At 49.3% G+C, this 17237-nt stretch overlaps 1 protein-coding gene across 6 annotated transcripts in view; it reads right to left on the bottom strand.

Annotated features, from left to right (window-relative positions):
- Positions 1–17015, bottom strand: part of GALNT10 (polypeptide N-acetylgalactosaminyltransferase 10) — a 225326-nt gene extending 208311 nt beyond the window's left edge. For 2 of the 6 annotated variants that reach the window (XM_027081477.1, XM_027081476.1), the window contains exon 1: positions 16729–16813. Coding sequence is in view for 3 of the 6 variants with exons in the window: in XM_027081475.1 (XP_026937276.1) it covers positions 16729–16887 (159 nt within the window). In the remaining 3 variants the exon portion in view is untranslated. Of the gene's footprint in view, positions 1–16728 lie in introns of all 6 variants that reach the window. The other 4 variants (XR_003427703.1, XM_027081475.1, XM_027081472.1 and 1 more) reach the window with 4 other exon arrangements.
- Between the last annotated feature and the right edge of the window lie 222 nt (positions 17016–17237).

Genomic DNA, 17237 nt, shown 5'->3' on the forward strand with positions numbered 1-17237 from the left:
GAGGGTTTTTATCATAAATGGTGTTGAATTTTGTCAAAAGCTTTTTCTGCATCTATTGAGATGATCATATGGTTTTTCTCCTTCAATTTGTTAATATGGTGTACCACATTGACTGATTTGCGTATATTGAAGAATCCTTGTATTCCTGGGATAAACCCCACTTGATCATGATGGATGATCCTTTTAATGTGCTGTTGAATTCTGTTTGTTAGTATTTTGTTGAGGATTTTTGCATCTATGTTCACCAGTGATATTGGCCTATTGTTTTCTTTTTTTGTGGCATCTTTGTCTGGTTTTGGTATCAGGATGATGGTGGCCTCGTAGAATGAGTCTGGGAGTGTTCCTCTCTCTGCTATATTTTAGAAGAGTTTGAGGAGGATAGGTGTTAGCTCTTCTCTAAATGTTTGACAGACTTCGCCTGTGAAGCCATCTGGTCCTGGACTTTTGTTTGTTGGAAGTTTTTTATTCACTGTTTCAATTTCAGTGCTTGTGATTCGTCTGTTTATATTTTCTATTTCTTCTTGGTTCAGTCTTGGAAGGTTGTGCTTTTCTAAGAATTTGTCCATTTCTTCCAGGTTGTCCATTTTATTGGCATATAGTTGCTTGTAGTAATCTCTCACGATCCTTTGTACTTCTGCAGTGTCAGTTGTTACTTTTCCTTTTCCATTTCTAATTCTGTTGATTTGAGTCTTCTCCCTTTTTTCTTTTTTTTTTGTGGTATGCGGGCCTCTCACTGTTGTGGCCTCTCCCATTGCGGAGCACAGGCTCCGGACGCACAGGCTCAGCGGCCATGGCTCACGGGTCCAGCTGCTCCGCGGCATGCGGGATCGTCCCAGACCGGGACACGAACCTGTGTCCCCTGCATCGGCAGGAGGATTCTCAACCACTGCGCCACCAGGGAAGCCCCTAGAACTGCTTTTGATGCATCCCATAGGTTTTGGGTTGTCGTGTTTTCATTGTCATTTGCTTCTAGGTATTTTTTGATTTCCTCTTTGATTTCTTCAGTGATCTCTTGTTTATTTAGTAGTGTATTGTTTAGCCTCCATGTGTTTGTATTTTTTAGAGATTTTTTCCTGTAATTGATATCTAGTCTCAGCGTTGTGGTCGGAAAAGATACTTGATGTGATTTCAATTTTCTTAAATTTACCAAGTCTTGATTTGTGACCCAAGGTATGGTCTATCCTGGAGTATGTTCCATGAGCACTTGAGAAGAAAGTGTAATCTGCTGTTTTTGCATGGAATGTCCTATAAATATCAATTATTTCCATCTTGTTTAATGTAACATTTAAAGGTTGTGTTTCCTTATTTACTTTCATTTTGGATTATCTGTCCATTGTATTCACCAAATTTTAAAAAAAGTTTTGTTGTGAAATAATTTCAAACTTACAGAGAAGATGCAAGAAAAGCACAATGAATCTTTCAACCATGTTTGCTGTTACCATTTTCCACCTTCCTGTTATCTTTCTTTCCCCCTCTCTGCCATCTGTATCTATAATTTTTTTCAGAAACATTTGAGAGAAAGTTGAAGACATAATAATCCTCGAGTCCTAAATTCTTTGGCGTGTATTTCCTGTGACTAAGGACATAAAAATCAGGAAATTTAACACTGAAACAACACTCTTATCTAATCTACAGTCAATATCCAAATTTTGCCAATTGATCTGATGTAATGTCCTTCATGCTAATTTTTTTTCTGGTTCAGGATCCAATCCAAGATTGTTCATTCATTTTCTCACTGATCAAATATGTCATATGCCAGGCACTGGGTAAAGCACAGGGGATAAAATAATGAGGGGGAAAACAGACACAGCCACTGTCCTCATGGCGCTTATAGAATAGTAGGGAGACATACTAATCAAATAATCACACTAACAGTAAGTCTGTGTAATCACAAACTAAGACATGTGCTTTAAAGTATAAAAGCCTCGGGCTTCCCTGTTGGCGCAGTGGTTGAGAGTCCGCCTACCGATGCAGGGGACGCGGGTTCATGCCCGGGTCCGGGAAGATCCCACATGCCGCGGAGCGGCTAGGCCCTGGCCACTGAGCCTGCGCGTCCGGAGCCTGTGCTCCGCAACGGGAGAGGCCACAACAGTGAGAGGCCCGCGTACCGCAAAAAAAAAAAAAAAAAAAAAGCCTCGACTGGCGTGAGGGTTGGCGGGTGTGCATGTGGTGCGGGGGGTGTTGGATCAGAAAGCTCCCCTGAGGTTGGGACACCTGAGCTGAGATCTAAAGGGTGGGGCAGCATTAACCAAGCCGTTTGCACGCATGCAGGCATGGGGTGTGTGTGTGGTAGGGTAACTGGCAGAGCGCCCATGCGATGAGAAAGACTCTGTGCAGGAGAATGCACAGCTTGTTGCAGGTCAGTAGAATGGAGGGCGGAGGGGGAAGGTAATGTGGGGAGGGACCTGGAGTGGAGTTTAGTCTGTATCTCAGAACAACAGGAAGCTACTGATGGGTCCTCAGGAGAGCCAGTGGCACGATTCATATTTCCAGAAGACCACTCTGGCTGCTGCTTGGAGAAAGGTAGTAAAAATAATATGGGTCAACAATCCCTTAGCCTTGATGTCAGAATCCAAAAGCTTTTTTTGGAACTCGTTTAATGACAAAACCTGACCTGAACAGACATGAGGCTACTTATAGTCTTTATTTATTCACTTAGTGTGAATATTCTCACAGTTCTGCCACAGGGAAAAAAAAATGTGTTATGATTATAGGGGGCAACCACAGACCCTGCTGGGGCTATTACATAATGCAGTGTGTGCGCTGTATTAACTTTCCTAATTCAGAAAGATTCGTATGCCACCCGACAACTTATTGCCTCTCAACTTCAAATTCACCTTCTTTGACAGCTGTGTGAAGATGGATCTGGGCCCTTTAAACATTTTTCCCTTGCCAGATAACATGATATTAACAGTGATCAGCAGACGCTAGAGAGACACTGCAGAAGGAAGGGTTTTCTGTTTCTCTGTTTTTCATCCTGGTTTTGGTGTATTTGCCAGGCAGGCAGCATGGATGACTTCCCCGGTCCAGGCTCCTGTAGCAAGCTCACCTTCTCCGTCGTCCAGCTTCAGTGACCAGCAGCATCCAGCTGCTGGCAGCTTCCCCCTAACACCTACTCCCTTGGGCGGTTTGGTAGCTAAATGGGTTCCATGAGACACCTCACCAAGAACGGCTTACCCCACCACAAACAGCTTTCTCCAGCACATTTCACTGGAGTGGCACCAGAGCTACTTCTCTGCCATTCAGTAAGCACAGCTGTTCCCTCCCCAACAAAGTCAAGATCTCCGCCCTCTTCCTTAAGAGCTCTATCTCAGCCCAGGAGGGATATCTTCCTTAGGAATTCTATCTTAACGGAGTCGGGGTTGTGCTTCTTGCTGTTCTATCTCTGCCCGAGGGCTAGTGGCTGCTCCTGTATCTGCTATTCCCACATTCTTTAGAACATATTTAGAGCTCTCTTCACTTCGTAATAGCCAATCCTTCATTACTCCAATCTCCTGTCACAGTTAATAGTTCTTTATACTCAAAGTTCCATGTCCAGATTACTGGGTGGTTTCTCTCTCCTGATAGAACCCTGACGAACATAACTGTGAATCCTAAAATACGCCTCATACAGAGGGGTTAGGCTAAGGGATTCTGGATCTGACATAATAATAGCATCTATGTACCACTTTTTATATGCCAGGCACTATTGCAAGTGCTTTGTGTATGTGAACTAATTTAATCCTGATTTAAATTAAAATTTTAACATAGGAGACAGACTCAATAACTTTCCCAAAGTGTCACAGCTAGTAAAGAACAGAACTGGGATTCAAACCCAGGCAAACCTGTGGCCTTATAAGCCTGCGGTTGAGGTGGGGAGGGAGCGAGGAGAGAGGGGGCAGCACAGAGATCAGCTCAAAGGCTACTGTGCATCCTCTATCATGCCTTCAGGGCCCCGTGCCCACTCCACCAACTGCTCACAACCCTGCCCTGGCACTGTGTGCCTAGAGGTCCAGCAGGTCCTTAAGGGCACAAGAACAGAGACCATGTCCTTTCCTCCTGGAATGTCAAGTGCGTAGCAGAGAGCCCTCCTGGGCACATTCAGGATTCAGTCAAAATCTGCTGGATCAATGACATGTTGAATGAAATAGAACTATAGGCCCCAAAGCCGGCTGAACCACATGTTGAGCCTTCTGGATCTCATCCCGCGCTTGGAGCGCTCAGGCCCCGCAAGTGCTGTCCTGGGAGCTCCTCTGTCCCATCTGGCCTCACGTGCAGACATCTGACAGCAGTTGACAAAATGACTTCTTAGGTCTTTTTCAACTCTAGACCTCCAGACTCGTCAGAGAGCAAGTCTGATCACATGATTTCTCTGCCCGACACCCTTTACGTCTCTGGGAACCGCCATGTGGAGTCCAGCCCATGGACCTGGCCTCACCAACACCCCAGCCTCTCCCAGGCCCACTCCTGGCTCTACTCCTTAGGGGCCAGCAACATGAACCTGGGAGACCCTGCACATGCCGCATGGTTTTCCCCACTCTGGGTTTTTGACTGTGCTTCCCCTCTGCTGGGAATCCCTATGCTCCCCACCCCTCCCCAGCCCTGCCCCTGCCTTCAAAGACTTAGGTCAGGAGCTCCACCTTCTGGAAGACTTCCCTGCTCCCACCGCCCCCGCTCCATCCATCTGAGCTAACTGGCTCTCCTGTGTGCTCACATATAACCCCGTACCTGCGGCCACCAGAGGGAGATCCCACTGGATCCCGAGTGACTCGGCTGGTGCGTGGAGCCAAGTGTGGTGGTGAAAGCTCAGACCCTGCAGGCCAGCCACAGCTCCATCAGTGACCAGCTGTGTGACTTGGGGTGCAATATTTCATCTCCTTGGTGCCGAGTGCCCTCCTCTATAAAATGGGGATATTTATAGCGTGCTTGCCATTGGATTGCTATGAAGATTAAGAACAATAATGTATGTAAGGTGCTTAAGACCGTGTCTGGCCAAAGCGGCCTGCAGAGGAGTTACCGTGATGAGCGTCTGAAGCTCAGGGGCTGACAGTCACGCAGCTTGGTGGCCTCACTACCTGGCACGGCATCTGGTCCACAGCAGGGTGCAGTGTGCGGACGAATGGATTCATTCTCCCTCCACTCCCATAGCCTCCAACCTGCTGCCCCGGCCTCCGGTGCCTCCTGCGTTGCCACTTCCACCTTTCTGAGGCACACCTCGGATCAGGCCATCATCTGTGCAAACTCTATCCCCGGCTTCCCTGTGTCCTGAGGACCAGCCTCCCAATCAGAGGCCCCATGACACAGCCCTCACTCCCTGCAGTGACTCTCTAAAGGGCATCCAAAGGTGCAGTGACTCTGCCACCTGAGAGACCCCAATCCCAGTATGGGTGCTTTGCTAAATTCCTAACCTTCCTCAGGGCCACCTTATAAGTCACTGCCTTTCAGAAGTCCTTCCTGACCTCTTCCTCCTGGCATCGCCGGGCTGACCCCTCCCTCAGTACTTAGGCTGCTCTGCCTATGCGCCACATCACTGTGAACTTGACTGTGTACCCTGTAGACTAGGAGCTCCCTGAAGGCAGGGGCTGTTTTCTGTGCCTACCACATAGTAATGACCCCCGCCCCAAATCAACTGAGGTGGGACCCAGAACAAAAACAAATTGTTGAAACCACTGTAGTGGGAACTCAAAAACAAAGAGGCAATACAGTTAAGTAAAAGGCAGAATGTAACATGTGTTTACTCATTGGTATTCAAGGCTAATAGCTAAGTGTTAAAAAAAAAATTTGAAAGAGGTTGATGTCTTAACAAGGAGAATGGCTTTAGCTAAAGAATACATATGTGCAGGGTAATAAGCTAATCCTCCACAGGAAGTGAGGATTTTTCCCATGAATTCAAAAGGAACTGAAGTAGCTGGAAGAGATTAAGACAATTATCCCTGCCTTTGCCAACAGTGTTTTGTCCATCTCCACACAAACACAACATACAAACATACTCATGCACACACATAAGACAATCTGATGAGAAAATGGTCCATGCATTCATTTCCTAGGGCTGCCAGAAAAAGTGACCACAAACTACGTGGCTTAAAAAAAGAAAGTTACTGCCTCACAGTTCTGGAGGCTACAAGTTCAGAAGTGAGGCGTTGGCAAGGCCAGCCTCCCTCCAAAGCCTCTGGGGGAGGATGCGCCTTTGCCTCTTCCAGCTGCTGGTCGCCCCAGGCCTCCTGGTTTACACAGCACAGCTTCCATCTCTGCCTCAGACTTCACATGGCCGTCTTCCTTCACTGTGTCCCTCCTCTTATAAAGACACCAGTCAGTCACACATGATTAAGTCACACAAGACCATGCTACTCTAGCATGTCCTCATCTTAACCAAACACATCGGCAATGACCGAGTATGGTCACATTCTTAGGGCCTGGCGTTAGAACTTCAACGTATCTTTTCAGGGGGGACACGATTCAACCCACAGCAGTCCATTCATCCATGGGAGATGTGGTCCTTGGAGAAAGACCCGCCCAAGGTCACACAGCAAGTGAAGGCATTTCCTCCACCAGGAAAACACCAGAACATGGGGTCAGCAAACCAGGGCCTGCCAACCGGTCTGCTGCGTGATTCTGCAGATAAAGTTTTACTGGCACAGGGCATGCCCATTCATTTATGTATTGTCTCTGCTGCTTTCACACTACAATGACAGGGCTGGGGAGCTGCAGCAGAGATCATATGGCCTGCAAAGCCTAAAATATTCTCTGGGCTACAAGAATACATAAAATACACTGGCCACGTTTGGGGGTAGAGATAGGAGGAAGCCTAGGCCCAAATGGCAGCTCTCTGGGACCCCTTCTCTCCAGCTGGAAGCCCTCTCTGCTGTCCTGCTAGGGAAGCTCCTTCAATATAACTTCCCTCTGCCTAGAGAAATGGCAAAACATAGCACTACAACATTCTGGCTTACAGTCAGAAGGACCAGCCTCAGCTTACTGGCTCTGTAACTTGTCCTGTCACTTATGCTCTTTGAACCTCGGTTGGCTCATCTGTCAAGTGACAAACTGGACACAGGTTATAAAGCAGGGCTCCCAAACTCAAATGTCCCCAGAGGCCAGCACAGTTACAGGAAAGGGTGAGGAACCCAGGTTTGAGATCACAAAGTGTGGCAGGGGCCACGGCCGACTCAAGAGCCGGAGCCTGTCTAGATGGGGCAGCTGCTACACAGATCCAGCCACTTTTTGTGATGCTGTAACCCGGGCCCAGCTGCTAGACCTTTCCATTTTCCCCCAAAAGCCAGAAAAGATAATTTTTAAAAATGTGAGATATTCCAATGTTTAGGTACTGACAACAACTTACTAACATTTAAAAATAAAGACATCCAACCATTTATGGGCCAGCATTGGATGAACCACACAAAACATGTCTCTGGGCTACATGTGGCCCACAGGCCACCAGTTTGCAACCTCCAATAAAATACCACATATGGTTGTTGTTTTTTTTTTAAGTAATACAAACGTCAAATAAAGTAATAAAAGAAGTTATCTGAAGGAGACAGCCACTAAGGTTTATTACCAATAAAATAACCAGGAATTCAAACTATAGCCCCTGGTGCCCCAAAAACAGTCACTAATTTTTCACTAAAGTTAGGTGCTGAATTTAGAAACTGGTTATTTCACAGATGCATGCACACAGGTATGCATTTTAACTGTCAGCAGCTGACGGATCAATACTCAGGAGGAGGCATGCAAAAATAACAGTTTTCAGTTGAGCACATACAATGTGCTTTAGCAGCAGGAAGTAATTTTCACACACTCCCCCGCCAAGATGTTTCCAACCTGTTTCCCTTTAGGAAACCACCTTCCTCCAAAGCCCTGCCAGCCCCCTCTGCTCAGCAGCCCTGGCCTCTCCCTCTTCCAGGAGGCTGACATTTGTAACAGGGCAAGACCAGCCCAAACATACAACCCCAGTTAACTGGGAAGCTGCCCAGGAGTGAGGCTCCCAGGTGGCCCGTGAGACCTGCTGCAATACTGCATTGAGGCATTCGGCTCGCAGAAGAGCATTCCAGAGCCAACACAATGGATCCAAGAACCAGGCTCGTGGGGCTCTCAGTGATAACCTCCCACGTCCGTCCAGGGAAGAGGGTGGACTCACCCAAGGTCAGCGGATGGCAAGGCAGCAGGAGGAAGCCTCGGGCTGTGAGCTCTGCGCTGCTTGAGGGAGACACCTGGGCTGGAACCCTATTTCCATCACTTCCCAGCTGTGTGGCCCCAGATACGTCACGGAACCTCTCTGCTCATTTTCTTACCTTTAATGTAATTTAATCATCACCACGACACGACGAAGGAATGCTGATTGTGCTCATTTTAGGAGAAGGCAGAGCTGGGCCTGGGAATCAGGGATCCAGTTCCCAATCACACACTCTCTCCAACTCAAGGGAGAGGCCCCTAGGGTCTCCATAATGTGACCCTTCCTGGGAAGGTCCTGAGTTCAATACCTGCCCCCTCTGTGGGCATCTCACCTTTGCCCCCACAGCAGGAAGGCAGAGGACCCATCTGAGAAAGGCAACAGATCACAGGCACCAGCGGAAAGCAAAGCTTTAGGGCCCCAGAGGGTCCCTGTGGCCCACTGCGGAGGGATCTGCAAAAGGCACGGCCCATCCCAGATGCCAATTCCAGACTCCGAGCTGTTTGCATTTGACACTGTGCCACTATTAACAGCACCAGAGTACCCCGGGGAGAGCTGGCTGGCAACTTGGGGAAGCTGCAGCTAAACACACTCCCCAGGAATAGATGTTCCAAGTGCTCCTGGGGGGAAAGGAGTAAGCACCTGGGGAGGAAGGCGAGGTTTGCCTCCTGGGGGTGCTGACAAGCTGGGGACGTGGGCGGAGAGGAGAGATTTCCCTGCTGGATTCTCAGTAGGATCTGTTGAATACATGGCTCCTTGGCCCACCCCAGACTGACCCAAGCAGGCTCCTTGGGCACGGGTCCTGGAGCCTCCACCGTTACCAGGCTCCTCAGGGACGCCGAAGCGCCCCGCAGTTCCAGAAGAACCATTCCCTGAGGCCAGGCTTCCTGCACTCGGCCAGCAGTCACCGAGCACCCACACATCATTCACTCACTCACCTGCTCCTTCAGTCCCTCAGCAAATACTTTGGGCAACCAAGAGAGGGTGACTGGGACGGAGGTTCCTTCAGGAGCAGACAGGCTGGACAGATCAAAAACGATGACTACACTGCATGTTTTCATAAGGGGCTCTGGACCCCTGAGGAGAGACCGCTACCCCAGGCTGCCCCAGCAGGGGTGAGTCAGGTTTAGCGGCAAGATGGCAGGGAAGAAGGGTGTCAGAGGCAAGGGAGCAGCATGTGTGGAGGTCCAGAGGCTCACAGAACACACAGACAGGGGCAGGGAGGGAGAAGCAGAAAGAAAGACAGGACCATGCCTTCCTGGAAAGGCCTCTGGTCTAAATGGGCAGAGAAAGCCAGGGGCTCAGGGAAACTAAAGCAGGGTGAGAGACCCCTGGGGGCTAGAGTGACCAAAGAATACTTCCTGGAAGCAGCAAAGAATATTGCCTAGAAGGATGCAGAGGATTTGTGTTCTCTCCTCGGGGAGGAAGTAGGTGGGCACCCCCAATGATTGATTCAGATTCCAAAGCGTCAGGGAGTGGGGTACAAAGAGCAGCCTGTGCCATGAGGCCAACCACCTATCCTCCACCTTCCAGACAGAGACAATATAAGCATCCCTCCCTCCCTCCCTCCGCCACAGGGAGGCCGAGAAGAATGGATCCCTGCTCTAAGCCAGGCACCGCCACACTCACTGAGCGCTTTCTGTACCAGGCCTGGTGCTCAGGGTCTCACCCACAGTGACTCATCCAACCCTCAGAATGCCCACCCCCACAGAGTTAACATTACGCCTTTACAGGCCAAGGATTCCAGGCACAGAGGTCAAGTGACTTGCCCAAGGCCAGAGACCTGAACCAGGCAGTGTAGCTCCAAAGCCAAAGCCCTACACGTTGCTCCACAGTGTCTCAGTCTAGCGAGATTGGGGACTCCTTATGCCAATGCGGCTTCGGCAGGGGTGGGGTGAAGGCTCCTCTTCAAGGTCACCAAATGACCTTGTGGGCTCACCGAGGAAGTTCAGTCTTAGAGCAATGGTCACTCCCCTCTGTGCAGACATCTGGGCCCCCATGGCAGCCTCACAGGAGGGGTGGAGGGGAGGTGTGGAAAGCAGGGTCTTTCTCCTGCCTCAGCACTGGGTCAGAGACTCACAGGCTCAAACACCAGCTCCACAACCACACGCTGTGCATCCTTGGGCCATCCTTGGGCAAATACCTGTACCTCTGTGAGCTTCCACTCCCTCACTGGCTCCCACCTGTCTATAATTGTGAGTATTTAACAAGACATACAGGTAAAGGGCTTATGAGTCCAATGCCTAGCAGAATAAGTGCTAAATAAATGGTAGCTGCTATTAATTATTATTGACATTACCATCTTCTCATCTACATCATCATCTTTCTTGTTAGTGTCATTTCATACTGTGGCTCTTATCATCTAGGAAATCTGAAGACCATTCAGCATCTGAAGCTCGGAATTCTCCCAAAACCAAAGAGAAGGAAGAAATGGGCCTGCTTTTCCCCTTCCCTCTCCTATCTATACTCAGCAGAGGGCAGCAAACAGGAACCATCCAAAGATAAGAGAGAGGAGAGAGACACATGGAGAGAAAGCTACACACTCATAAATACACACCCACCCACCACAGCAAGTGGAATTGTTTAGCTTCCTCTAGCTTCCAAAGTATGAACACTCCGCCTCCTCCAGCTAAGAAGGGCCAGGCAGAAAAAAAGTCGAAGCTGAAGAGACAGAAGTTCTTTTTCAGCTTGAGACAAATTTTCAATGAACTGCCTTTGAATGGGGGGTGTGGGAGTGGGGGAGAGGGACAGCTCTCAGAACACCTGTGAGGGGAAAGGAAGGCGGCAGCAGAACTCATAAGATCAAATAAAAGCAGCTTTTAACTGCTCTTTATCTTAACCCTCCACTTACCCTGTGCTGGAAGCATTTGCACCCGGGCTTTCCCCAGGAGGTCACTGAGGCCCACAGAGTGAATCATCTCAGCCAGGGGGTGGCAGAGCTGGGATGAGAATACGGACCTCCAGACTGCAGGTTCAGTATCTAAAACTGAGTCCAAGATGGCAGAGAGGTTTTATCTCAAGGCCCGGGTCTGACGCCCCACAGTGACTGCCCGGGACACTGTGTCAGCAGGATTCTGGAGTGGACATTTGTTGGCTTCATCCCTAGATTTCATTTCCCCTCCTCCCCATGAGAGCATCCAGATTTTTCTCCTGGAAACTGCTCTTCCTATGATTTGGGTGGCCTGACCTCACCCCTAGCTGCAGGGTGGGTTAGGTCAATCAGCACAGCTCATCCTGCTGACAAGTGTGAATGGTTAGATCCACATTGGGCCAATAACACCTAAGGAGTCTTGCTACAGTTTATAGGACACAAGTTTCCACTCTCTTATAAAGAAGCTACCGGAAGAAGCAGACTCTCTCCTGTAGGATCTGGGTGTGGATACGAGGTGAGAAAGAGCTACAACCATTTCTTGCTACCCTGGGGGCTCAGTCTACGATGTGAACCTCTAGATCATACCACACCTGAAGTCTACTGCAGTTACAGGAGTTAATATATTCCCTTACTCAGTTCAGCCTACGTGGCTTAATTCCTTCTGTTAACTGCAACTGAGAGAATCTGAGGTGGCTCTTAGACTCAGATTGGCTCTGTCTGCCACAGGGAGCAGTAATGGTGCCACATGCTATGCATCCTTTTAATTCCTCTATTGCCCTGCTGTTTCCCACTGCCACCTTAAAATTTAATACATTTCACTTGCTTTAAAACTGTCAAAATTCGGAAAGAAAATTTACAAAAATAGATCTGCAAAAAAGCCCGGTAAGTTCCAGCAGATAATCGGTCTCAATACGTACTGGCCTCCAAAACTGGGAGTGATAATCTTGGCTCATGAGGGATATAATCATAGAGAAGGATCAAATATTAGGATGCGAAGGGAAAAAACATGCATGGTGAAACAGAGCAAGAACCTGGAGAAGAACTGGGCTCTGGTCTGCCTCCCTCCCTCTGAGAACTGATTTCCCCTCTCCTGGGCCTCAGTTTCCGTATCTACTACATGAGGGGCTTGGACTAGATAACTTCTGTAGCACCGTTCCTGCTCTGACACGCATAGATCCTATAGCAAACACGCTCTGACTGTCTTCCAAGTGCCAAGGCTTAAGCTATGTCCTAGAAGAGGATGTGGTTTCTACTCTAAGACATTTCTGGGAGGAGAGGCCACGATGCACTCCTTAGCCACAGGAACTCAGGCATGTATAGGCTACCTCCTTTCTTGGGCATGAGGACAATGGTTCTCTGAGAAGCAGGAATCAAATTATTTAAGTCTTCCTGGGGGCATCGGGGGCATCAGCTCTTCCCTTGCTGGCTCTGACACATACATGACATACAGTCAGATATATGCACAATACAGAGCCCACTGCAAACACCTTGTGAGCATTTAGCTGCCACGGGACACATTTCTGGCTGCCAAGTTTGCCTCAGAGTGTCTTTTACTGATGAGATCCTGATGCCATCTCTGTGTAAGAGCTGACTGCGGACAAGGTACAATTAGCAAGCAAGATGGTTATCCTTTAAATGGGCCTTTGCTTTTACATTCCTGATTCCATTCTTTGTTATCATGTCACTGGAGCCAACAGATTAAACGCTGAACACAGCCTGAGAGGAGGCATTAGAGTATAAACATATCCCTAAGTAGTGGTCTCATCACAAGGTAGATATGGCGGCCTGTTTAAACACACTTCTGCTATCCAGGCCTTTCCAACACAAGCTTCCAAACTCACAGAACCCCAGGATGCTGGAGTTGGGAAAGTCCTAACAAAGTATCTATCCCCTACACTGAAATAAGATTCAACATGCCATTAACTCCACTTGAGTAGCAGTGTTGAGAAACAGTCGGAGGCCAAGTTTGGGCTTCGAGGGAAAGTGACTGATTAGCAATGTCTGCCCTGGCCGGGGGAGGGGAAGCACTCTTCTGACACACATTTACCTTGCTCCTTCTGAATCTAAGCTCTCACTTCACAGGTGGAGAATCTAAGGCCCAGAGGGGTGAAACCACTTTCCTGAGGTCACACAGTGCGTTCAGGGCAAGAGAGTAATAAACTAAAACCCAGGCCTCTGTTCCCAGACATTTATCAGTTGGGCTCCCTAGGAAACTGCAAGCCTAGGATGAAAAAAGAATGCAGGAAGTCAGATTTGCTCAGGTAAATCAACAACACTTCCCCAGTGGCATCAGATTTCAGTTGGGCAAGCAGACAGAGAAGTGATTAGCAATCTAAAGTATCCCAACCCCTCTGTAGAAAATTAAACAAATCATTCCATGGCTACATTTCTGTGGTACTCAACTTTCTGATGGGTCAGGCTCTGCCACCAGGAAGAATAAAAAAATGGGGCGGGGGGAGGGAAGTATTGATTTCTGGATGTTCTAAGAATAAAGTTCAGCTCTGAAACAATGAGAAAAACTCTTGATATTTGAAAATTAAAGTCGTTGGTATTCCGTTATCCCACCAATTTCTATTGCATGCTTGCTATTATCCAATGAAGTCATTTTCACAAGAGATTATGGCTCAGAAATGGGGAGGCACTGCGTCACATTTCTTTAACACGGGTTTTTAATAGCCAGTTCCCAAACCTGCAATATGAAACAGATCAGAGAATTAAACCAAGCTGTTAAGCAGATTGGGACTAGAAATGAGAGGCACCCCCCAAATTAAAATGAAGGTGGCTTCAAGACTGGCTTTTCTTGCTTGGTTTTGCTACTTTCCAAGAAGCCAGCTGTCCGACCAGATGAATGCTCAAATCCTTGAAGCTTTGTGTGTCCTTTACAAATCAGCTGCCCTACCCAGCTCCAGTAGTACGCTAAGCATAAGCTAGCATAAGTTACATAGACTTACGTTCTAGCAGATGACAAACCCTCTGAATTTAAAATCCTGTATTCTTTAATCCAGTGGAGAAATCAAGGAGTTAAAGGACTAAAACAGTGAGTACGTTACCAGCAAGGAAACTTCTCTCAAATCCACAAGGAATATAGTTTTCATTTGGATAAAATCCTGTTGTCCGATTTCCCTCCAGAGCCTCTGCAGTTATTTCTACTCGAAAGATCAATGAGGTGCTCTGGGATATCCTCAACAATTACAGGAGTGACAAGCTGAGCTCAGAACTGGTCAGCCCTGTCAAAAGAAGCTCTGTGTGCTTGAGATGCCAGATTCCCCAGATAGCAGCCTGATGTGGTACGTGCACATTCCAGCGCTCTGGGATGAGGGATGGAACACCAGCACTCTGAGAAGTCAGCCTCCTCCCTTGAGGCCAGCTGACATTCAAAAGGACTCGAGGCGAAGCCTAGTGCTATGCATCTGCAGGAGAGTGAAACAAAAAGGGGCTGTGTGGAAATTTGGCAGGGTGTTCCTGAAAGGCAGCAGATGAATGCTGAATCCTACAGCACCTAGAAGAGCTGATCGTTGGGGAAATAGCTCCATTCTACTGCTCCCAGGAGGCTGAGATATTTTCTTTAAAGCAAGGATCATCAGTTGGCACCCCCTACCACCACCACCAAACCCTTTTACCACTTCTTTCTCCTCTTCCCCTTCATGATATTCCAGAGAAAAAGAAATGAACAAGAACTAGACCTTCCCAGATGAGCCCCTCTGTCCATTTCAGTTAAGGGCTCCGAGCAGCGCCCAGCTGTTGCTCCCCTCTCTCTCTGCCCAAAAGGTTGCCTTACTCCATCAATCCCCTCTTGTGCAAGTGACTAATTTACTTTGAAAGCTCAGGCTAAACTGGCAGTTAACCTTGACTTCTCTCTACACATCTGGGTCTATAGAAAATGAAAATCAGGATTTCTCTGGCATCCACAGCAAATGAAATATGAGGGCTTTCTCCAGGCAGAGGCAGAATGTCAGGAGCTATTTCAGAACTGGCTACAGCTATTCCAAAGGAGAGTCTGCACTTGGGCAGGACAATGCCCCCTTGATCTGGGGCTGTGTCCAGTAAGGAGTCCTCACAGCTAGGGATGCTACAAGGGGCTCCTGCCTTAGGAAAGGAAAAAGAAGTGGCCATTGTCCTCCACATTGGTTCACTGACGGTATCACAGAAAGCTGGAGCTGGACCAGTAAACACATTTTACAGATGGAGAAAGGGAGGCTCAGAGAGGGAGATGGGAGGTGATCAAGGACACACACAGCAAGTTAATAGTAAAGCGAGGACAGAACCCTGAACTCCTGACCCTGATGCTAGTACAGGGTGGGAACAGATTTCATGAAGGAAAACCCCATATAGATACAGAATTTAAGAGAGAGGTGTCGAAGTCAGCTGTCAGGGTTTGAACCAGGGGTTTAGGAAAGGAGTTGGGGCCTTACTTTCCAAACAGTAGATCTACCAAAAGGATTAACCAGGTCCTCCAGGATGGTTTGCAACAATTACCAGAATGACAGGCTGCCTTCAAACTGGTCAGCCCTGTCGCAAAGAGCCCTCTGTACTCAAGACAGCAGCCTGATCCTGGGAAGAAAGGAAAACCATCCAAAGTCAGCCTCTTCCCTTATCCGGCCGACCATCAGTCAAGTTCAGCCCTGATGCACAACTTACCCACTTTCCACGGGACCAAGCAAATCCCACAAGAGAACCTGAAATGTCCCACTGTGTGAAACAGTTCATGCATATATAGCCTCACTGGCACCTAGGAGCTAGGACAGTAGGAGTGATGTGACAGAGCTTTTGCTAGCAGTCTACATGTACTCCTCTCTCTCTCTCTCTCTCAAACACACACACACACACACACACACACACACACACACACACACACACAAATGTACATAGGTGAGTTCAGAGGAGGCAAAAGTAATTAAGATTTCAGTCTTGGCTGCAAGAAACACAACACCTAATCAGCCTGGACAAGTTCAGAAGGGGTCATGGGTACTCTGAGAAGGGACAGGGGAAGCATCTGATGTTCCATCCTCAGAGCACTGGGCACAAATAGCCTCTGGGGAATTTGAGGGTTCTCCCACCACAGCCCCCACTTCTGGATTCCCAGAAAGTCAAAGGCAGCAGGCCCCTCAAAGACCAGAGCTCCACCACCATCTCCCAGGGCCTGAAGCTCCAAGGAGAGCATGATCCTTGCATCCGCCGAGGAATCCACAGGATCTGGGAAAGAAAGACGGCTGGGAAAGAGGGAGGGTGGAGAGGAAGAAGGCCCAGGTGTCTCTCTGGGCAGATGGGTAAACAAGAAAAGGAGCTGACCTGAGTAGGAAACATCGCGATCAGCAGGTGGGGGGAAAAGCGGAAAAGACCTGGACACCAAATAGAAGGACCAACATCTCCAGAAGAAGTCATCCTGGGATACAGGGCTGTAGGATCCTCCAAAAGAGAGGGATGCTGGAAGAGGTGAGGGGACACCACACAGGGACAGAAAAGAGGATGGTAACCTATGGTAAGAAACAGACCATCACACTGGGCATCAGTTGGTTCGGTTTCTGAATAGCGTAGGACAAGTCCTATCCTTCCCTGAGCCTCAATTTTCCCACCTGAAACAATGGGAAGAACCGAGGAGTCTCTGGACCTGACTCTGACGAGGCAGACAGGGGCCGATGAAGGAAGGAACCGAAGGCCAGAGGTGAATTCAGGAAGAGCATGTTTCCAACTGCATGGCAGCTGGGGGACTCACCTGTCCGGCCGCCAGGGCCACCGCTGCTCCGGATCCCCCGGGTGTGCCGTCGGGCTGCCGCTCGCGGTACAGCGCCCAGAGCCCCACGTTGGGCAGAAGGACCAGGGCCGCCAGCACCAGCGCCACCGCCTGCAGAAGCCGCTTCTCCTTCCGCCTCATCGGGGCCAGTCAGCCCCGCCGCGCCCCGCCGGCCCCGCCGCGCCGCCCCCAGCTCCGCGCGTCCGCCCGTCCGCCCGGCGGCGGCAGTACCTCAGCGAAGAGAAGCGACCGCGGCGCCGGCCCCGCTCCAACTCCGCGGCACTTCCGCCGTTTGCAGGCCGGGGAGCCGGACTCCGCCACCGCGCCGCCACCGCGGGGGGGGTGGGCGCCGCCAACACCGCCGACCCCTAGTCCTGCCGAGCCGCGCGTCCCACCCCGCCTCCTCGGGGTCGGCTGCCGAGAGTCATACGCCGCGAGCCGCGGCCTTCTCCCTGCTCTTTCTGCTCCGCCCGGACGCGGCGAGGGCCCAG

The sequence above is a fragment of the Aethalodelphis obliquidens genome, unplaced genomic scaffold, assembly GCF_003676395.1.
Source record: "Aethalodelphis obliquidens isolate GAN/ISIS:26980383/991018 unplaced genomic scaffold, ASM367639v1 scaffold45, whole genome shotgun sequence".
Classification (NCBI taxonomy): Eukaryota; Metazoa; Chordata; class Mammalia; order Artiodactyla; family Delphinidae; genus Aethalodelphis; species Aethalodelphis obliquidens.